The following is a 19,759-nucleotide window of genomic DNA, read 5'->3' as shown; positions in this document are numbered from 1 at the left end:
CAACATTTTGTTCTACATCATGTGGCATTTTTTTTTTCTTTGTAAGCAGGACATTCCATTTCTAAGCCAGATGTGATTACATTATTGGAGCAAGGAAAAGATCCCTGGATGGTTGTGAGGGAAGACACAAGAAGATGGTGTACAGGTAAGTATGAGCAAGTCAAGCTATGGGAATATATCTGGGTAGGTAAAAGCTAAGTGGTCAAGGAGGAGACACACACTTGAAATGTTGGTTGGAAAACTCCATTAACATTAGAGAAAATACCTGTGATCTAGAGGGGAAATATATGCTGTACATGAGCTACCCAGTGAATTTCATCTTCACCTCATTAACTACTCCCTTTTGTTACTCTTCTCATATTTCCCTCCCAGTTCGGTAATGGGCACTTTCGTTCTTCCTCATGCACCATTTTATCTGTATTTTGGACTCAGCTGCTCTCCAGATCCTCTTGTGCACTTAGATTTGTATATGTGGTTTCACTGTCTAAAAATAAATACATTTCTAAATCTGGCTAATAAAATGGAGTTTATAGTATATTAGGGAAAACATAAAATAAACATATAAACAAATAAGTAGGTAAATAACCTCACATGATGAAATATAAAGGAAACTAAGGACAGGACAAATTTCGGTAAGGTAAGATGGTCAGGAACATTTTCCTGAGGAGGTAGGATGTGCAGGGTAAGGTCCCAGGCCATTTGAGTGTAAGAGGAAGAACATTCCAAGAAGAGCAAACAACAAATGCAAAGGCCTGAAGGGGAACATGAGTGTTGTGTGTTCAGGAGCAGCAGGTAGATCAGAGCAGAGTTATTGAAGAGTGACTAACAAAGCAAAGTCATTATGTTATGGGGGATCAAATGTAAGGTGTCATGATTCATTAAGAGTTGTAATTGTTGGGGTGCCTGGGTGGCTCAGTCGTTAAGCGTCTGCCTTCGGCTCAGGTCATGATCCCAGGGTTCTGGGATCGAGCCCCGCATCGGGCTCCCTGCTCCGCGGGAGGCCCGCTTCTCCCTCTCCCACTCCCCCTGCTTGTGTTCCCTCTCTTACTATCTCTCTCTCTGTCAAATAAATAAATAAAACCTTAAAAAAAAAAAAAAAAGAGTTGTAATTGTTGGGGCGCCTGGGTGGCTCAGTTGGTTAAGCGACTGCCTTCGGCTCAGGTCATGATCCTGGAGTCCCTGGATCGAGTCCCGCATCGGGCTCTCTGCTCAGCAGGGAGTCTGCTTCTCCCTCTGACCCTCCCCCCTCTCATGTGCTCTCTCTCATTCTCTCTCAAATAAATAAATAAAATCTTAAAAAAAAAAAAAGTTGTAATTGTTTTCCAAGATTATTTGTAGAGCTATGATTTGGTTAAATTTTTTATATCCTTTATTTTCAAAAATTAAACTTTTTTATTAATTATGAGACTTATACAGAAATCTAGATAAAATAACTATTAAGTGATTAGTTATTCACTTCCTCTCATATACTTTTTATATATTTCTTAATTTTTATTTAAAAAAATTTTATCCTAATATTAATCTATTGGGAGTTTTTTTCTTTATAGGTTAGTATTCTGAGATCATTTTTTCTTTATCTCTATTCCTGAACTCTATCACTTCATTTGTCAGTTTTTCTAACTCTGATTTATGTTGTTTTTTCATTTCACATAGCATTTTCTTAAAATCAGAACACTTAATATTGTTAAGATGGCAGTACTACCCCAAATCCCATCAGCTTATTTGTAGAAATTCACATTCTGATCATAAAATTCATATGGGTATGCAAGGGATTTGGAATAGTAAAAAAAAATATTGAAAAAGAAAAAAGTGGGATTCATATTTTCCAATTTCAAAACTTACTACATACCAAAACTTAAGGGATGCTTTGAAAACACTACTAAGAAGGAGGTTTATAGCTGTAAATGCATATATTAGAAAGAAAATTCTCAAATCAACAACCTAACTTCATTACTTCAAGGAACTAGGTAAAAAAAAAAGAATGAACTAACCTAAGAGATAGTAGAAGAAAGAAAATAATAAAGAATAGAGCAGAGATAAACACAGTAGAGAATAGAAAAACAATAGGAAAAAAATCAATGAAACCAAGAGTTGCCTTTAGAAAGATCAACCAAAGTGAGAAAACGTTAGCTAGATTGACTAAGAAAAGGGAGAAAAGACTCAGCTAAAATCAGAAATGAAAGAAGAGACTGTAAACAATTGTATGCCAACAAGCTGGGGAATCCAATGAGATCCTGACTTAATAGAAAATCTAAACAGACACACTAGTACAGAGATTGAATCAGTAATCAAAAATGAATAGACACATGCAGAGATGCTCAACATCACTCATCATCAGGGAAATACAGAACTACACCTGTCAGTTGGCTAAAATTAACACAGGAAATAGCAGGTGTTGACGAGGATGTGGAGAAAGGAGAACCCTCTTACACTGTTGGTGGGAATGCAAACTGGTGAAGCCACTGTGGAAAACAGTATGGAGGTTCCTCAAAAAGTTAAAAATAGCACTACCCTGCAATCCAGCAATTGCACTACTAGGTATTTACCCAGGGGATACAAACATACTAATTCGAAGGTATACATGCAACGTGATGTTTATAGCAGCATTATCAGCAGTAGCCAAATTATGGAAAGAGCTCAAATGTCCATCGACTGATGAATGAATAAAGAAGATGTGGGGTGGCACAAACAATGAATCATGGAACACTACATCTAAAACTAATGATGTAATGTATGGGGATTAACATAACAATAAAAAAATTTTTTTAAAAAGATGGGTGTGTGTGTGTGTCTACAATGGAATATTACTCAGCCATCAAAAAGAACGAAATCTTGCCATTTGCAACGACATAGATGGAGCTAGAGGGTATTACGCTAAGTGAAATAAGTCAGAGAAAGACATACCATATGATTTCACTCATATGTGAAATTTAAACAAAACAAACGAACATAGAGGAGAAAGGAAAGGAAAACCAAAAAATAGACTCTTAACTATGGAGAACAAACTGATGGTTACTGGAGGGGAGTAGTTGGGGGGGATGGGTTAAATAGGTGATGGGTATTAAGAAGGGCACTTGTGATGAGCACTGGGTGTTGTATATAAGTGTTGAATCACTAAAGTCTACACCTGAAACTAATATTACACTGTATGTTAAATAAGTGGAATTTAAATAAAAACTTGGAAAGAAAAAAAAAACTAACAAAAAACCCTGCTAAACAAAGAATTAACACCAATTCCCCTCAAACTTTTCCAAAACATTGAAGAGGAAGGAACACTCGCAGACTTACTCTGAGGCCAGCATTACCCTGATACCAAAGCCCGGCAAATCCAGTACAAGAAGAAAACCACAGGTCAGTGTTCCTGATGCATATTGAGGCAAAAGTTCTCAACAAAAATACTAGCAAACAATTCAGCAGCACATGAAAAGGGTTATATTTATTTCTGGAATGCAAAGATGATGCAATGTATAAAAAGCAATGCAATACACATTAACAGAATGAAGGGGAGGAAAGCCACACGATTATCTCAATGTAGAAAAACCATTTAACAAAATGTAATACTTTTTACGATAAAACACTCAAGAAACCAGGAATAGAAGGAAACTGCCTCACCATAATGAAGGCCATTTTTGTTATTCCACAGCTAACCTCATACTCAGTGGTAAAAGACTGAAAGCACTGGTTTTGCTGCATCCATAAGTTTGGTATGTTCTGTTTTCATTTTTATTTATCAAGATACTTTCTAATTTCCCTGTAATTTCTTTGTTGTCCCATTGGTTATTTAAATGTATGTATTTAATTCCCACATGTTTGTGTATTTTCTAGTTTTCCTTCTGATTTCTAATTTTGTTCCTTTGTGATTGGAAAAGACACTCATTTCAGTCTTAAATCTTATTGATAGTTGACTTGGGTCTATGTGGTCTATCTTGGAGAATGTTCCATGTGTACTTGAGAAGAACATGTATTCTGTTGTATGTTGAATACACATGTATGTCTCTTAGGTCCAGTTTGTTTAGACTGTTTAAGTCCTTTGTTTCCTTATTGATCTTCTGTCTGGTTTTTCTTTCCATTATTGAAAGTAGAGTATTGCTATTATATTTTAGCAAGTAATCAAAGCAGTAAAACTTAGACTGTACATTCTGTCCTGCTGTTTGTGGGCAGTAGTTTAATTCTCAGTTTAGTTCTCTAACGTTTTGCTTACAATGCTTTGTGTCCTCCTCATGCACATATGATTCAGGTTTAGGCTAAGCTTTGAACTGGTTTGTATCTGAAACTAGGGAATCTCTTTTTCAGAATGTTCCCCCTCGAGAGTTCCTCCCTTTCTTTCCAATTTGGTAGTGTTCTTTGCCATGATTCTTGCAGTAAGAAATATGTCCAGGCTTTTACAGCCCATTTTTTGCCCCAATTTAACTGGGCCCCTCCCTTGTGGCAAGATTGTGAGTGATAGAGAAAATAGCAAGAAACTCACCCTAGTGTAGTTTACTTTTTTTTTTTTTAAGATTTTATTTATTGGGGCGCCTGGGTGGCTCAGTTGGTTAAGCGACTGCTTTCGGCTCAGGTCATGATCCCGGAGTCCCTGGATCGAGTCCCGCATCGGGCTCTCTGCTCGGCGGGGAGCCTGCTTCTCCCTCTGCCCCTCCCCCCTCTCATGTGCTCTCTCTCTCTCATTTTCTGTCAAATAATAAATAAAATCTTAAAAAAAAAAGATTTTATTTATTTATTTGACACAGAGAGAGAGAGCACAAGCAGGCAGGGGGAGAGGGAGAAGCAGGCTTCCTGCGGAGCTGGGAGCCCGACGTGGGGCTCGATCCCAGGACCCCAGGACCATGACCTGAGCCGAAAGCAGCCGCTTAACCGACTGAGCCACCCAGGCGCCCCTAGTGTAGTTTACTTTTTAAAGTTTTCACTCCTCTCCACAGTCCTCTGCTCTGCTCTTTTTTTAACTTAATTTTTTTTTAAGTAGGCTCCACATCCATGGGGCTTGAACTCACAACCCTGAGATTAAGAGTCGCTTGCTCTATCTACTGAGCCAGCAAGTCACCCTTCCAGAGATACCTTCTTTGGTTTAGTCTAATTACTGACCTCAGGTGTTTGGGTTTTTTTATTTTGCCAAGCATTTTTAGTTGATATCAGTCAGTGAGGGAGACGACTATAAGGGACTTAAACCATTATGATAGAACTAGAACTTCTTCAATTAAAGAGTTATTTAATGGTGAAATTATCTTTCATTTATTTTCTCGTATCATTGTAGACTCATTTTTTTATTATATTTATATTTATTACAGTCATTTTTATACTACTATTTTCACAGTGTTGGTCAGTCACACTTCTGTAAGTCTGACATTTTCATTTCTTTCATTCTTTTTGGCATAAGATTTCTAAGCTTACCTTTTTTGCCCTGTTCCAAACTGTTTAACCATGCTGGATCTATATAAATGACATTGATATTTAGAAATGATAATTTAGGAGTTAAAGAATACTCATTATAACTTTTTTTTTTTTTTACAACATTTTCTATTCTATTGCACTTGGTCTGTTTAAGCTTTCTCTTCTTAGTGATTTTTTTGAGGAATTTTGATGAATTTTTCTAGAAGTATTAGTGATGTATTCAAAGTATTCATAATATCAATAAAATTCATTTTAGTTTTGCATTTCCCCCTTAATCGTTTCTTTTTTTTTAAGATTTTATTTATTTGACAGAGAGAGACAGCGAGAGAGGGAACACAAGCAGGGGGAGTGGGAGAGGGAGAAGCAGGCTTCCCGCTGAGCAGGGAGCCCGATGTGGGGCTCGATCCCAGCACCCTGAGATCATGACCTGAGCCGAAGGCAGGCACTTAACGACTGAGCCACCCAGGCGCCCCTCCCCTTAATCATTTCTTTCTTATTTTTTTATTTTTACCACTCTTTGTTGGTTTGGCTAATGTTGACTTCTTGATTTTTAAAGCACCAGCTCTTTAGTTTACTTGTTAAGACTACACTTTTCAACTCATTACATTGTGCTCTTAATTTGTTTTGTTTTTTTTTCTTTACTTTTTTTTTTTAAGTTTTGGAATTGGCTCCTTTGAACTCATTTATTTCTTCCCTTTTAATGGAAATAATTACTAAAGTCTTTGAATTCTCTGAATGCTCAAACTGAATGCCCCAAATTCAGGTATGTACTTATTTTCTCTGTTGTACCCTTTCAGTTTTTTATTTCCATACTTGCCCAGTATTTATTCTGGAGAGGATATTTCCATTTCCTATCAAATGTATTTTGGTTTTCTGATATTGTTACTAATTCCTATTGTTACTTGTTTTTGGAGAGAAAGTGTTTGTATTATCTCAGAGTTTAGCACATACCATACTCTACTCACAAGGTAGTATTTCTTGCCCCCAAGTGTCTTCCCACTTGTTCAGCACATATAAATTTAATCAAGATATTCCTTCATATTGGTTGTTATTCTGCAGGCTACATCTGTTCATTCTTTTTCACATATTTCCTGAAACTCTTTTTCCAGATTCCTTTACTGTATAGTTCAATTTCACTTTTCCTCAAAGTACCCAAATGCTCAGAATTCCCTGTGATTTTCATTAGGGTGTATACCTAGTCCCTGTCTGAAAATTCATTGACAGACTTATAGGAGTTAATAGAATGGTCAATCTTGGTTAAAAGGGAAAGTGAGAGAGGACCTGAGAAAAGATATGAAGGAATAAAACAGATGGAACATTTGTAGAATGTGTACTTAATAAGAAAAAGCTCAGTGAAGATAAATAAACAAGAACTCTCATTATTTTATTTAAAATGAGATCAAAGAAATGCACACATGGCTATGCATTGGAGGGAATGACCACAATATTTATATTTTAGGGGGAAATTTTAATTGCAGATTAAAAGATTTAATTGCAGATTAAAAGATCCAGTATAAAAAATAGTTTTTAATATATTTATATTTTATATGGAAACTGATACTGGAGAGAATACATTAAATTATAGTAACATGTAATGAGTTATGGAGACACTATCCGTAACTATGGCAAACTGTACAGCTGATTTTAGAGTTCTCTAAAATATTCATCTCTAATGGGTCATGTTTTTTATTTTTTTAATGTTTTTTAATTTTTAAAGAAATGTACTATAAAACAGTCACTTATTTTGTCCAGGAAAACAAAATGTTTTTCTCCTTTCTTTTAGATTTGGAGTCAAGATATGAAATAATCAGCTGTGACAAAGTACACATTTATAAAAAACATTCATCTTTTACTCTACATCAGAAAATTCATACTAGAGAGAAACCCTATGAATGTGACAAATGTGGGAAGGCCTTTAGTCGACATACAGACCTTACAGTACATCAGAGAATTCATACTGGTGAGAAACCCTATGAATGTGAGCAATGTGGAAAATCCTTTAATCGTGCATCCAACCTTCTGCAACATCAGAGAATTCATACTGGTGAAAAACCTTATAAATGTGAGGAATGTGGAACGACATTTAGTCGTAGGATAGACCTTAGAGTTCATCAGAGAATTCATACTGGTGAGAAACCCTATGAATGTGAAGAATGTGGGAAGGCCTTTAGTCGTGCCTCACATCTTACTCAACATGGGAGAGTTCATACTGGTGAGAAATCCTATGTATGTAATGAATGTGGGAAGGCCTTTAGTCAGGGTGGAAGACTTAGAATACATCATAGAATTCATACTGGTGAGAAACCCTATGAATGTAAGGAATGTGGGAAGGCTTTTAGTCAAGCCTCTCATCTTGTGCAACATGACAGAATTCATACAGGTGAAAAACCTTATGAATGCCATGAGTGTGGGATGACCTTTAGCCGTGGTATAGATCTTAGAGTACATCATAGAATTCATACTGGGGAGAAACCCTACAAATGTAAGGAATGTGGGAAGGCCTTTAGTCGTGCCTCAAATCTTGTTCAACATGAGAGAATTCATACTGGGGAGAAGCCCTATGAATGTAAGGAATGTGGAATGACATTTAGTTGTGGTTATCAGCTCATTCCACATCAGAGATTGCATATTGGCATAAAACCCTATGAATGTAATGAATGTGGGAAGGCCTTTAGTCATGCTTCATCACTTATTCAACATGAGAGAATTCATACTGGTGAGAAACCCTATAAATGTAAAGAATGTGGGAAGGCCTTTATCCATGGTGGAAGCCTAAGAATGCATCACAGAATTCATACTGGTGAGAAACCCTATGAATGTAAAGAATGTGGGAAGGCCTTTAGTCGCACCTCAAACCTTGTTAGGCATGAGAGAATTCATACAGGTGAGAAACCATATGAATGTAAGGAATGTTGGAAGGCCTTTAGTCATATTGAAAGCCTTAGAGTGCATCATAGAATTCATACTGGTGAGAAACCCCATGAATGTAAAGAGTGTGGGAAGGCTTTTAGTAGCGGCCATCAACTAATTGTACATCATAGATTTCATACTGGTGAGAAGCCCTATGAATGTAAGGAATGTGGGAAGGCTTTTAGTGTGTATGGACGACTTACTCGACACCAGAGTATTCACAGTGGTGAGAAGCCTTTTGAATGTAACACATGTGAGAAGTCTTTTAGGCTTAGTTCAAGTCTTAAAGTACATCAGAGAATTCATACTGGAGAGAAGGCTTATGAATATAAGGACTGTGGAAAGGCATATATATGCAGTAGAGAATGCATAGTACATCAACTTTATAACACTGAGAAACAGTGTGAATGAAAGGGATGTGGGAATGATTTTAGATATGATTCAGTTCTTATAAGGCATTAAATTTATACTAGTGAGAACTCAAAATGTAAATAATGTTTGGAATTTTTTCATTATGATTCAAATGTTCATATTAAGAAATTTATAATGTATTTTTATATAATATAGAGAAGCCTTTATTAGCATTTCTCTACTTATGGATTGTCAGAATATTAATAATGGAGAAAAATTTAGAGAATGTGGAAATGCCCTTGTTTTTTATGCTTTATTTATAAAAGCTCTCCAGCCCTAGTTATTGTTAAATTTGAGGAAATTCATACCACAGAAAACCCCTGTTGACCTAACGAGTATGCAAGAACCATAGTGATTGCCATTTGATTCTTTACAGCCTGTATGACATCGGGCAAGATATTATATCCCTATGGGAGTCATTTGTAAATGGTGATAATAGTACTTGCATTATAGTGCTGTTTTTGGAATGTAGAAAACTTGGAAAGCCACCTTAAACATAGTCTCTGTTCAGTAAGTATTAGATACTATTTTTTAGATACTATTTTAAATATTATTATTTGTATTATTAGAGAACTATTAAGAGATCAAGTCAATATGAGTGTAATGAACTTAGAAAAGCTTTATTACTTATGTAATTATTTATGCCTTTTTGAATTTTAAGTAATTTTTTTTCTGGGCAAAATCTAGTAGAATATGAAAGTCATGAGGATTTAAAACATGAGTTTTATTGGAGGACTAACACATTCGTTTACATACTGTGGATGCTTTCATACTTCTCTGGCAGAGCTTAATAGTTGCAATGGATGCTGTATGGCTCACAAAGCCTAAAATATTTACTGTCTGGTTCTTTTTCTTTTTTAATGTTCAGTTAACCACTGTATAGTACATAATTAGTTTTTGATGTAGTGTTCAGTGATTCATTACTTAAGTATACCACCAAGTGCTCATAAGAGCACATGCCCTCCTCAATACCCATCACCCTATTACCCCCTCCCCCCACTCTCCTCCCCTCTGAATCCCTCAGATTGTTTCCCGGGGTCCATGGTCTCTCATGGTTCATCTCCTTCTCTGATTCTCCCCCTTTGGCTTTCCCTCCCTTCCCCTATGGTCCTCCGTGCTATTGCTTATGTTCCACATATGAGTGAAACCATATGATAATTGTCTTTCTCTGCTTGACTTACTTAACTTAGCATAATCCCCTCTGGTTCTTTACAAAAAAATTTGCCAGTTCCTGTTTTAGAGTAACATCCCCACCATTTTTTCAGTACTTTGGATTTTTGTAGAGTACAAGAAAGTTGTCTTACTGAATGGCCCCACCTTCTGGGTTTTTAAAATTATTTCCTTGTGGGTCATTTATCCTTTCTTCTATCTGTAATAGTTTAAATTCAAAGTTAAAATAAGAGGTTTCATTGAGTCAGTGTTGTGAACATTAAAAAGCATACAATGTTGAGTTTTCCCACTACTAATGATGCTGGATGTTAACACTGGTTATAGTGGTGACTGCTAGATCTCTCCATTGTAGAGATCCATTTTATAGTTATTAATTTGTATGGTAATATTTTATCACCTCCTTTTACAAATTGATCATCTCATGTACAAGTTCTGAATTAAATAGAAAATTGAATCAGGTCCTATTCAGAAAGGAATGATAATGAAATGCTTATACACCAGAACTTCGGTATGTTATCAGTGTTATACTCATTGGAAATTTAATACTCTTCAATACATGGAGAAAACTAAAAATGAAGACTAGAACTTTCTGTTCTCAGCTTTATCTCCAGATTGTATCAATTGTCTGCTACTTAGTAGGCATTGATAAAATAATGAATAAGAATTCTACAAAGCTAGAAATTAAAAATGACATAAATTCTAAGCCAATATAAAAAAGCAATTACTAAAACTAAAATTACTAGAGCTTATTGATTATTAATCAAATTCTAACAGCTTTGGGTTTTTTCTGGGAAAAGCAATGAATACATCTAGAAGTAGAGTTTAGTGATTTAGAAATGAAACTGAAGTCTTGAAACAATGTTTTTTAACTTTAAATTTTTTTTCTGTTAGAAGTATCTTTTTTTTTTTGAAATGTGGATATTTCTTTTTTTTTTTTTTTAAGATACTATTTATTTATTTGACAGAGAGAGAGCACAAGCAGGGGGAGTAGCAGGCAGAAGAAGCAGGCTCCCCGCTGAGCAGGGAGCCTGATACGGGGCTTGATCCCAGAGCCCTGGGACCATGACCCGAGCTGAAGGCAGACGCTTAACTGACTGAGCCACCCAGGCATCCCTGTTAGAAGTATATTAACATCAAATAGGCTTTGGTAAATCTGCTCAAGGTAAAAATAAGAATGATTATATTATAGTATCATTAGTAAGAAAGGGGATATAATCATAAATATGGAAGAAGAATTTTAAATTATAAGAAAATACTTCAATTTATTCCAGCATATTTAGAAATCTAGAGAGAATGTATTATATTCCTAGGAAAAATGTAATTTCTCAAAATCAACCTAAGTTGATATCAGACACTTTTTAATTAATTTAAAGATTTTATTTATTTGACAGCGGACAGCGAGAGAGGGAACACAAGCAGGGGGAGTAGGAGAGGGAGAAGCAGGCCTCCTGCTGAGCAGGAAGCCTGATGCGGGGCTCAATCCCAGGACTCTGGGATCATGACCTGAGCCAAAGGCAGACGCTTAACGACTGAGCTACCCAGGCACCCCTAATTTAAATTTTTGAAAATGAAAAGAAAATAACCTTTTTCTTTTAAAAACAGCACTATGGGGGCACCTGGGTGGCTCAGTCAGTTAAGCATCTGCCTTCAGCTCAGATCATAATCCCGGGATCGAGCCCCACGTCTGGCTCTCTGCTCAGCAGGGAGCCTGCTTCTCCCTCTCCCTCTGCCACTATGCCTACTTGTGTGTGCATGCACTCTCTCTGTCAAATAAATAAATAATCTAAAAATAAAAATAAAAACAGCACTATGGCACATATTCAGGTAAGAGTTAAGGAATTATTTCTAACAGAGTCTTTCTAGCTCATTGCTACATGGATTATATAATTATAACAAATCTCTAATAGGTCCTAAAAATCAAAAGCAAAATGAGTTTTCCATGTGAAATTAAGCATAGAAAATCTAAATACATTACATACCAATTGAAACAAAGGATCTACCAAAAGAAATATGAAACTAAAAAGCATTAATTTAGAATATCTAAGAGTTAATTTGTGGTTTCATTATAAATCTTGATGAATGACAAAACAATTGATCTGGTACTTTCAAGATTAGAAAAAAGCAACAAATGACAGGTTGTGGGCCAACCACCTATTTTTCTAAATAAAGTTTTATTCAAACAGCCATACTTGTTCATTTACATATTATCTAAAGGTGCTTTCTCATTTCAAAAGCAGAATTGACTAGTTGTAACATAGACCGTATGCCCCATAAGCTGAAAATATTTACTATTTGCTCTTAACTACTGGCCTTTTAAGAAACAGTTGGCCAACCTGTGATCTAGGTTCATTAGTTTTTCTAATCTTTATTTAACTTTAGGAATGAGTTGAATTATAGATAACTGATTTCTTCAGTACTAAATGGAAACTTGCCCCCACTGCCACATTTTACCATTTTCTAAATCAGGATGCTATTTACAATTGATAACTACTTTCATTTCCTTCCAGGCAGATAAATGTCTTAAGTTAGTCATTTAAAATAACTTCCTCTGTATTTTCTGACATTGTCAAGAAAGTGCCAGCATCAAATCATACTAGTTTTGATGAAATACTCTCTTTTTCCACAATTAGTGTTCAATCCTATAAAAGAATCAATACCTTCCAAATAAGAATGATTGTGGAAAATCACACCCAGTGTCAACTAATCATCTATGATGTCACTGTGATTGTCCCTTATAATGAACACTTCTATGTCTATTTATTGCAGATGGGGAATCCAGTATCCTATTCAGTCATTCATCATCTGACAGTTAACACCATTGTCCCATACAAGTTTAGGTTTGAGAATTAAATATAACACAAGACAGTAATTTGAGTTGTATAGTAAAATATGTCATTGCGATAGGGCAGCATGTTACTTCTCCAGGTTACTGTATATGCATGTTGAATATAGAGACATATCTCTACCCAGCGTTTTGAAAATTATGCCCCCAGGCACACCATTAGTACTTAATAGTACTTCTTAAAAAGTTACTATGCTTAAATAAGTTAATGAAATACTGAATACTAAATCTCTACCTTTGAACAATGAAAAGCTTATTATCAACCAAACACGATTAGAGATCTGTGGTAAAGAACATTTTAAAATGTTACCGGGGGGTGCCTCGGTGGTGCAGTCGGTTAATTTTCTGACTCTTGGGTCCTGAGACCAAGCCCTGCATCCGCTGGCTGTCTCTCTCCCTCTGTCCCTCCCCCACACTTGCGCTCGAGTGTGCCCTCTCTCTCTCTCTCAAATAAATAAATAAATCTTAAATAAGTAAAATGTTACCAGGGAATCCCCATTCCTAATGCCTATGAACATTTCCAGGAAATGTTGCCAAATCCAAGGGGAGTGACTCTAAGGTTGGAATTATCAGTCATTATTTCATGTTATTAGTGATGATTGGATGGCAGACAGCTCACATTATGTACCACAATTATCTTTGTTTTTCTGAATGTACAGCTCTATTTTTCTACAAACTGAAATATCTTTTAGCCCAATCTTTATGTACATATACCTCAATGAATTTAAATCTTGCCTTTTGACCATGATACAATTGTTGACATTTTTTTTTTTTTAAAGATTTTGTTTATTTGACAAAGAGAGAGACAGCCAGAGAGAAAACACAAGCAGGGAGAGCAGGAGAGGGAGAAGCAGGCTTCCTGCAGAGCAGGGAGCCTGATGTGGGGCTCGAACCCAGGACCCTGGGATCATGACCCGAGCTGAAGGCAGATGCTTAACCATCTGAGCCACCCAGGCGCCCCGACAATTTTTCATCGTGGAAAAAAAAAGTGAATAGCTTTGCTCCTATATACTAGTGTTACTAGTTTTACCAAGGCATAGGTTGCATACATTTTCAGCCTTGGTATGTATTGCTAACTTCTTTATTTTTGATGTCTGACATCTGACAACTCAAGTCAAAGGTGAAGTATGTCTTACGTTTCTCCTTCTAGTATGTGGTTTAGTTTTTAGGGTTCTTTTTAAGATTATTTATTTTAGAGAGGGAGAGAGAACATGGGGGAATGGGAGGAGCAGAAGTAGAGGGAGAGGATCTTAAGCAGAATCCCCACTGAGCGCAGAGCCTGAGGCCAGGCTCAATCACAGGACCCTGAAGTCATGACCTGAGGTGATATCCAGAGTCTGACGCTTACCAGCTGAGCCACCCAGGTACCCCAGTTTTTAGTTTTTCTAATTACTAGTGAGTTGAATATTTTCCACATATTTTTATTAGCCAGCCATGCTACTTATTGTGATTTTTCTAGTTCTTTTACCCATTTATTTATTTTTTTCTCCTGATGCCTTAAAAAATACTCAGTATCCAAACCCTTTGCTTTTTTCCTAGATTTATGTTGATTAATGATGTTTTTTACTGTGTTCAGTACCCCTCATACAAATATTTTAAATTTTGATATAGTAAGTTTTTTTTTTTTTTTTTTAAGATTTTATTTATTTATTTGACAGAGAGAGACACAGCGAGAGAGGGAACACAAGCAGGGGGAGTAGGAGAGGGAGAAGCAGGCTCCCCGCAGAGCAGGGAGCCCGATGCGGGACTCGATCCCAGGACCCTGGGATCATGACCTGAGCTGAAGGCAGTCGCTCAACCAACTGAGCCACCCAGGCACCCCGATATAGTAAGTTTTTGGTCCTACCAAATATTCTTTTTTTTTTTTAAGATTTTATTTATTTGCGAGAGAGAGAATGAGAGACAGAGAGCATGAGAGGGAGGAGGGTCAGAGGGAGAAGCAGACTCCCTGCTGAGCAGGGAGCCCGATGCGGGACTCGATCCTGGGACTCCAGGATCATGACCTGAGCCGAAGGCAGTCGCTTAACCAACTGAGCCACCCAGGTGCCCCTACCAAATATTCTTATTTCTATTCATAATTTTATTAGACTATTTACTTTTCTAAATAATCAGTTATCTGAAAGTCAAAATGAAAATTCCTTTTCTTAATACTTATATGGATTATTTACTTTCATTGAAATAGCTTTGCCTTTGCTTAAAGCCAGTTTCCACTCTTTTAATCTATCAGCATTTCATTAAACATTATTCAGCATTTCTCTAAATAATTGCTCTATTTATATTGCTAATAAAGCAAATCTTAGATTTAACAAATGAAGTGTCTTTAATTATATAGTGATCAGTTGCAAATGTAAGTTCTCTTAACATCTGCTGAAAATCAGAAATTTAATGTTTTTAAAAATCACCCCAAATCTGTAAATGTTGAGACAACATTCACAAAAGATTGAAACATTCATAAAACTTAGTGAATTTACAGTAATTTGTTTTCAAACATACTGTAATCAAACAATAGATTTGATTATTTTTTCTCTATTCTTATGTATTTTTATTTATATTCTAATACCTTCCCAGTTTTTTTTCCTTGGTCTTTTTTCTCATTGGGAAAAGTTTTTTTTGTTTTTTTTTAAAGATTTTATTTATTTGACAGAGAGAGACACAGCGAGAGAGGGAACACAAGCAGGGGGAGTGGGAGAGGGAGAAGTAGAGTCCCCGCTGAGCAGGGAGCCCGATGCGGGGCTCGATCCCAGGACCCTGGGATCATGACCTGAGCCGAAGGCAGGCGCTTAACGACTGAGCCACCCAGGCGCCCCAGGGAAAAGTTTTATAGTTTATAGTTTCAGCATTCTTACCTGACAGACAAGGTAGCAGGATCTAAATGATCACCTAGTTGTTTCTTGGTCAGATTATTGGGACTGGTCAGAGTCCATGTGATCCTGAACTCCTTTAGGTCTTTTTTCTTTTTTCATCTGATAATACATTTTCAAACCATGGTAAAGTACACATAATATAAAATTTATGTTAAGACAATAAAACTTACTGTCTTAACATAAATTTTTAAGTGTACAGTTAGTGGTATTAAGTACATTCATATTGTTGTACAGTCATCACACCATCTATCTCTAGAACTCACCATCCTGCAAAACTGAAATTCTGTAACCATTAAACAATAACTCCTTATTCCCATCTCCCCCTAATCCATGGCAGCCATCATTCTACTTTCTGTCTCTAAGATTTGAACAGTTCTTGGTAAATAGAATCATACACTACTTGTATTTTTGTGACTAGTTTATTTCTAGCATCCCTGCTTTCTTTCGGTTACTGTTTGCATGGAATACTTTTTTCCAGCCTTTCACTTTCAACTTGTTTGTGTCTCTGGTAAGTCTAAAGTAAGTCTCTTGTTCAATAATCTTTTTATTCATTCTGCCAAACCGTCTTTGATTGTAGCTTTTACTCCATTTATATTTAAAGTAATAACTAATAAAAGACTTATTTATATCATTTTGCTATTTGTTTTCTATTTGCCTTATAGTTTGTCCCTCATTTTCTGCATTATTGTCTTCTTTTGTGTTTAATTGCTATTTTGCAATAAGTATTTTAATTTCCTTGTCACTTATTTTTTTTGTATTCTAAAGCTATTTTCTCTGTGATTACCATGGAGGATAGCACTTAACATAATAACATTATAACATTCCAATTTGAACTTATACCAGCTTAAAGTTTGGGTCTCTTTTAATAATAAAGATTGATTAACTTGTAGGATATTTAAGGCATAATCAGTTCTTTTTTTTTTTTAAGGTATTATTTATTTATTTGACCGAGAGAGAGACAGTGAGAGAGGGAACACAAGCAGGGGGAGTGGGAGAGGGAGAAGCAGGCTTCCCGCTGAGCAGGGAGCCCAATGCAGGGCTCGATCCCAGGACCCGGGGATCATGACCTGAGCCGAAGGCAGACGCTTAACGGCTGAGCCACCTAGGCGCCCCAGCATAATCAGTTCTTATTAACTAAAATTTTGTGTGATTTTTCCCCACTATTATATTAAATGTGCCAGTTTGCTTTTTTAAATGTTTTGCTTCTTATTAAAAGTAATAGTTCTTTTAAAATAATTGATAGATATTTCAACTCCTGAGAGATGAATGATTTATCCTGTTGTTATATATTCTCTTAAGGATGTTGGCAGTTTTTTTTTTTTTTTGGAATGCTATTGAATCCTATATCTATTTAGTTATTGTTTGTGACGTGCCTCATACTGATGACCTTTTGGACTTCCTTCTGTGTGGTTATTCTGAATGGTCATCAGTGTTGATCCATTTTTCCTTTTCTTAGTATAATTCTTTTTTTTTTTTTTCTTTTTTTTTCTTAGTACAATTCTTATTGCTTTCATGCCTGCTTGGAATTCCTCTATTTCCCTCCCTATTTACACAGATTAACACAATTAGAAATGGTTATCTTGGGGCGCCTGGGTGGCTCAGTTGGTTAAGCGACTGCCTTCAGCTCAGGTCATGATCCCAGGGTCCTGGGATCGAGTCCCGCATCGGGCTCCCTGCTCTGCGGGGAGCCTGCTTCTCCCTCTCCCACTCCCCCTGCTTGTGTTCCCTCTCTCGCTGTGTCTCTCTCTGTCAAATAAATAAATAAAATCTTTAAAAAAAAAAAAAAGAAAAGAAATGGTTATCTTCACTTTCTTAACAGACAACTGATGATAGGGCACCTGGCTGGCTCAGTCAGTAGAGCATGCAACTCTTGATCTCAGGGTCATGAGTTCAAGTCCCATATGGGGCATAGAGTCTACTTTAAAAAAAAGTAATCAAGAGGCGCCACAGGATGGCTCAGTCAGTTAAGCATCCAACTCTTGGTTTCAGCTCAGGTCGTGATCTCAGGGTTGTGGGATCAAGCCCCATCTTGGGCTCCGCACTCAGCGGGGACTCTGCTCAAGATTCTCTCTCTCCCTCTGCTATGCCCCCCACTTGCTCACATGCTCTCTCTCTCTCTCTCAAATAAATAAATCTTTTTTTTAAAGATTTTATTCATTTATTAGAGAGAGAGACAGAGAAGGAACACAAGCAGGGGGAGTGGGAAAGGGAGAAGCAGGCTTCCCGCAGAGCAGGGAGCCCGATGCGGGGCTCATTCCCAGGACCCTGAGATCATGACCCGAGCCGAAGGCATTTGCTTAACCAACTGAGCCACCCAGGTGCCCTAAATAAATAAATCTTTAAAAAAATTAATCAAGTCTCTTGGCTAAACAAAACCAAATTAAACTTGCAGTCTGGGGCATTCACTCCTCAGATATTAACTAATTAATAGACAACTGATGAGAACAAAAAAGTACCTGTTTGTATTAACACTCTAACTTATTGATGTGAACAGTACAATACATGTAACTTACTATACATGTTTATATCATAACTATTTTATACATTTTTATATTAACTTTTCTCTAACCCTCTCATTTTAATGTTATCATTTTATGCCTGATTATTAAAATATTGTTGAGGTGCCTGGGTGGCTCAGTTGGTTAAAAGGAAACCTCTGCCTTCGCCTCAGGTCATAATCCCAGGGTTCTGGGTTCAAGCTCCGCATGGGGCTCCCTGCTTGGCAGGGAGTCCGCTTCTCCCTCTCCCTCTGCTCCGCCCCACTCGTTCTCTCTCTCTTTCAAATAAATAAAATCTTATAAAATAAAATAATAAAATATTGTCATTTTGTACTAAAATGGAACTTCACCTGAAGCGGTCCCATTACATTGACTCCTTTTTCTTTAGCACTGTCCATGACTTCCTTGAAAGCATTACGTTTTTTGAAAATGTATTTAGACCTGTCCTTTTGCCTGTTTGCTTTCAATTTTGCCCTGAAACAGGGAATCAACCTCTCTCCTTATATAAGCTAGAGAACAACATTAGAAACCAAAGTTTGGGTGTTGTGTGATGAGATGTGAAACTGGGGAGGGAAATGGAAGAAGATGACTAGGTTTTTTTCAGATGCTCTGGAAGTGAACCTGTATGTCCTCAATTCCAGGATCTTGGTTGAATTCAGTAAGTCTTTCTACCAGTAATAGTCTCCAGGAAATCACTGAGTCCCACTGTGCTTAGTTGCATTTAGCCAAACTTAAAACTGTATCTTTGGGGTGCCTGGGTGGCTCAGTTGGTTAAGCGACTGCCTTCGGCTCAGGTCATGATTCTGGAGTCCCGGGATCGAGTCCCACAACAGGCTCCCTGCTCAGCAGGGAGTCTGCTTCTCCCTCTGACCCTCCTCCCTCTCATGCTCTCTGTCTCTCATTCTCTCTCTCGCAAATAAATAAAATCTTAAAAAAAAAAAAAACAAAAAAAACCAAAACTGTATCTTTGGCTCCCATAGTAAGCAGTCTTACTTATAACCTGTGTGGAATTCATTATATTCCTCCTTTGAGGTAATATTCCAGTTGTTATTTGGTGTAATGACCATTCAGATGAGGGACTTCATTTATTGCTGCTGGGTGTAGCCACAGAACAAATTATAATCAACAGGCTGACACTGGAATTTTCTAGCAGTTTCTGGGTAACTTTCTTGAAAGCATTTGCTCAGATCCTTTACTCCTTTTCTTCCCTTTCTCTATGCTATTGCCTGCATATGGACATCACATATTTGTCATATTCATATAGTTTCTCCAGACTTTTATGTGATAGGGAAATACACTACCTGTCTGGCTGGAGCCGCTAGTTACTTTGTGGAACAAGGCTAGATAGGAAGTCTCATGAAAGAAAATAAATGTTCCTAATTGTGTTAATCTGCTTAGGCTACTATAACAAAATACTGTGGACTGGCTTGAAACAACAAATTCATTTTCTCAGTTTTGGAGGCTAGAAGTCCATGATCAAGGTGCCAGTCAATCTGGTTTCAGGCTAAGTACTTTCTCCTTAGGTTGCAGACGGCCACCTTCTTGCTATGTTCTCACATGGCAGAGCAAGCTCTCTGGTATCTCTTATGAGGGCACTAGTCTCATTATGAGGACCCCACCCTCATGACCCCCATCTAATTCTAATTACCTCTCAAAGGCCCCATCTCCAGATACCA

The 19,759-nt window shown here is 37.0% G+C and overlaps 1 protein-coding gene across 1 annotated transcript in view; it reads left to right on the top strand.

Annotated features, from left to right (window-relative positions):
* LOC118022795 (zinc finger protein 573) overlaps positions 1-8,789 on the top strand; it is a 68,028-nt gene extending 59,239 nt beyond the window's left edge. Inside the window, exon 7 of the mRNA XM_035023607.1 lies at positions 7,247-8,789. Coding sequence (XP_034879498.1) covers positions 7,247-8,709 — 1,463 coding nt within the window. The 3' untranslated portion in view covers positions 8,710-8,789. The remainder of the gene's footprint in view (positions 1-7,246) is intronic.
* Positions 8,790-19,759: the final 10,970 nt, after the last annotated feature.

Source organism: Mirounga leonina, unplaced genomic scaffold (assembly GCF_011800145.1).
Source record: "Mirounga leonina isolate KUSES-001 unplaced genomic scaffold, KU_Mleo_1.0 Mir_177, whole genome shotgun sequence".
NCBI classification, from domain to species: Eukaryota; Metazoa; Chordata; class Mammalia; order Carnivora; family Phocidae; genus Mirounga; species Mirounga leonina.
Note: the sequence above shows the minus strand (reverse complement) of the source record. Positions and strands in the feature narration are given on the sequence as shown.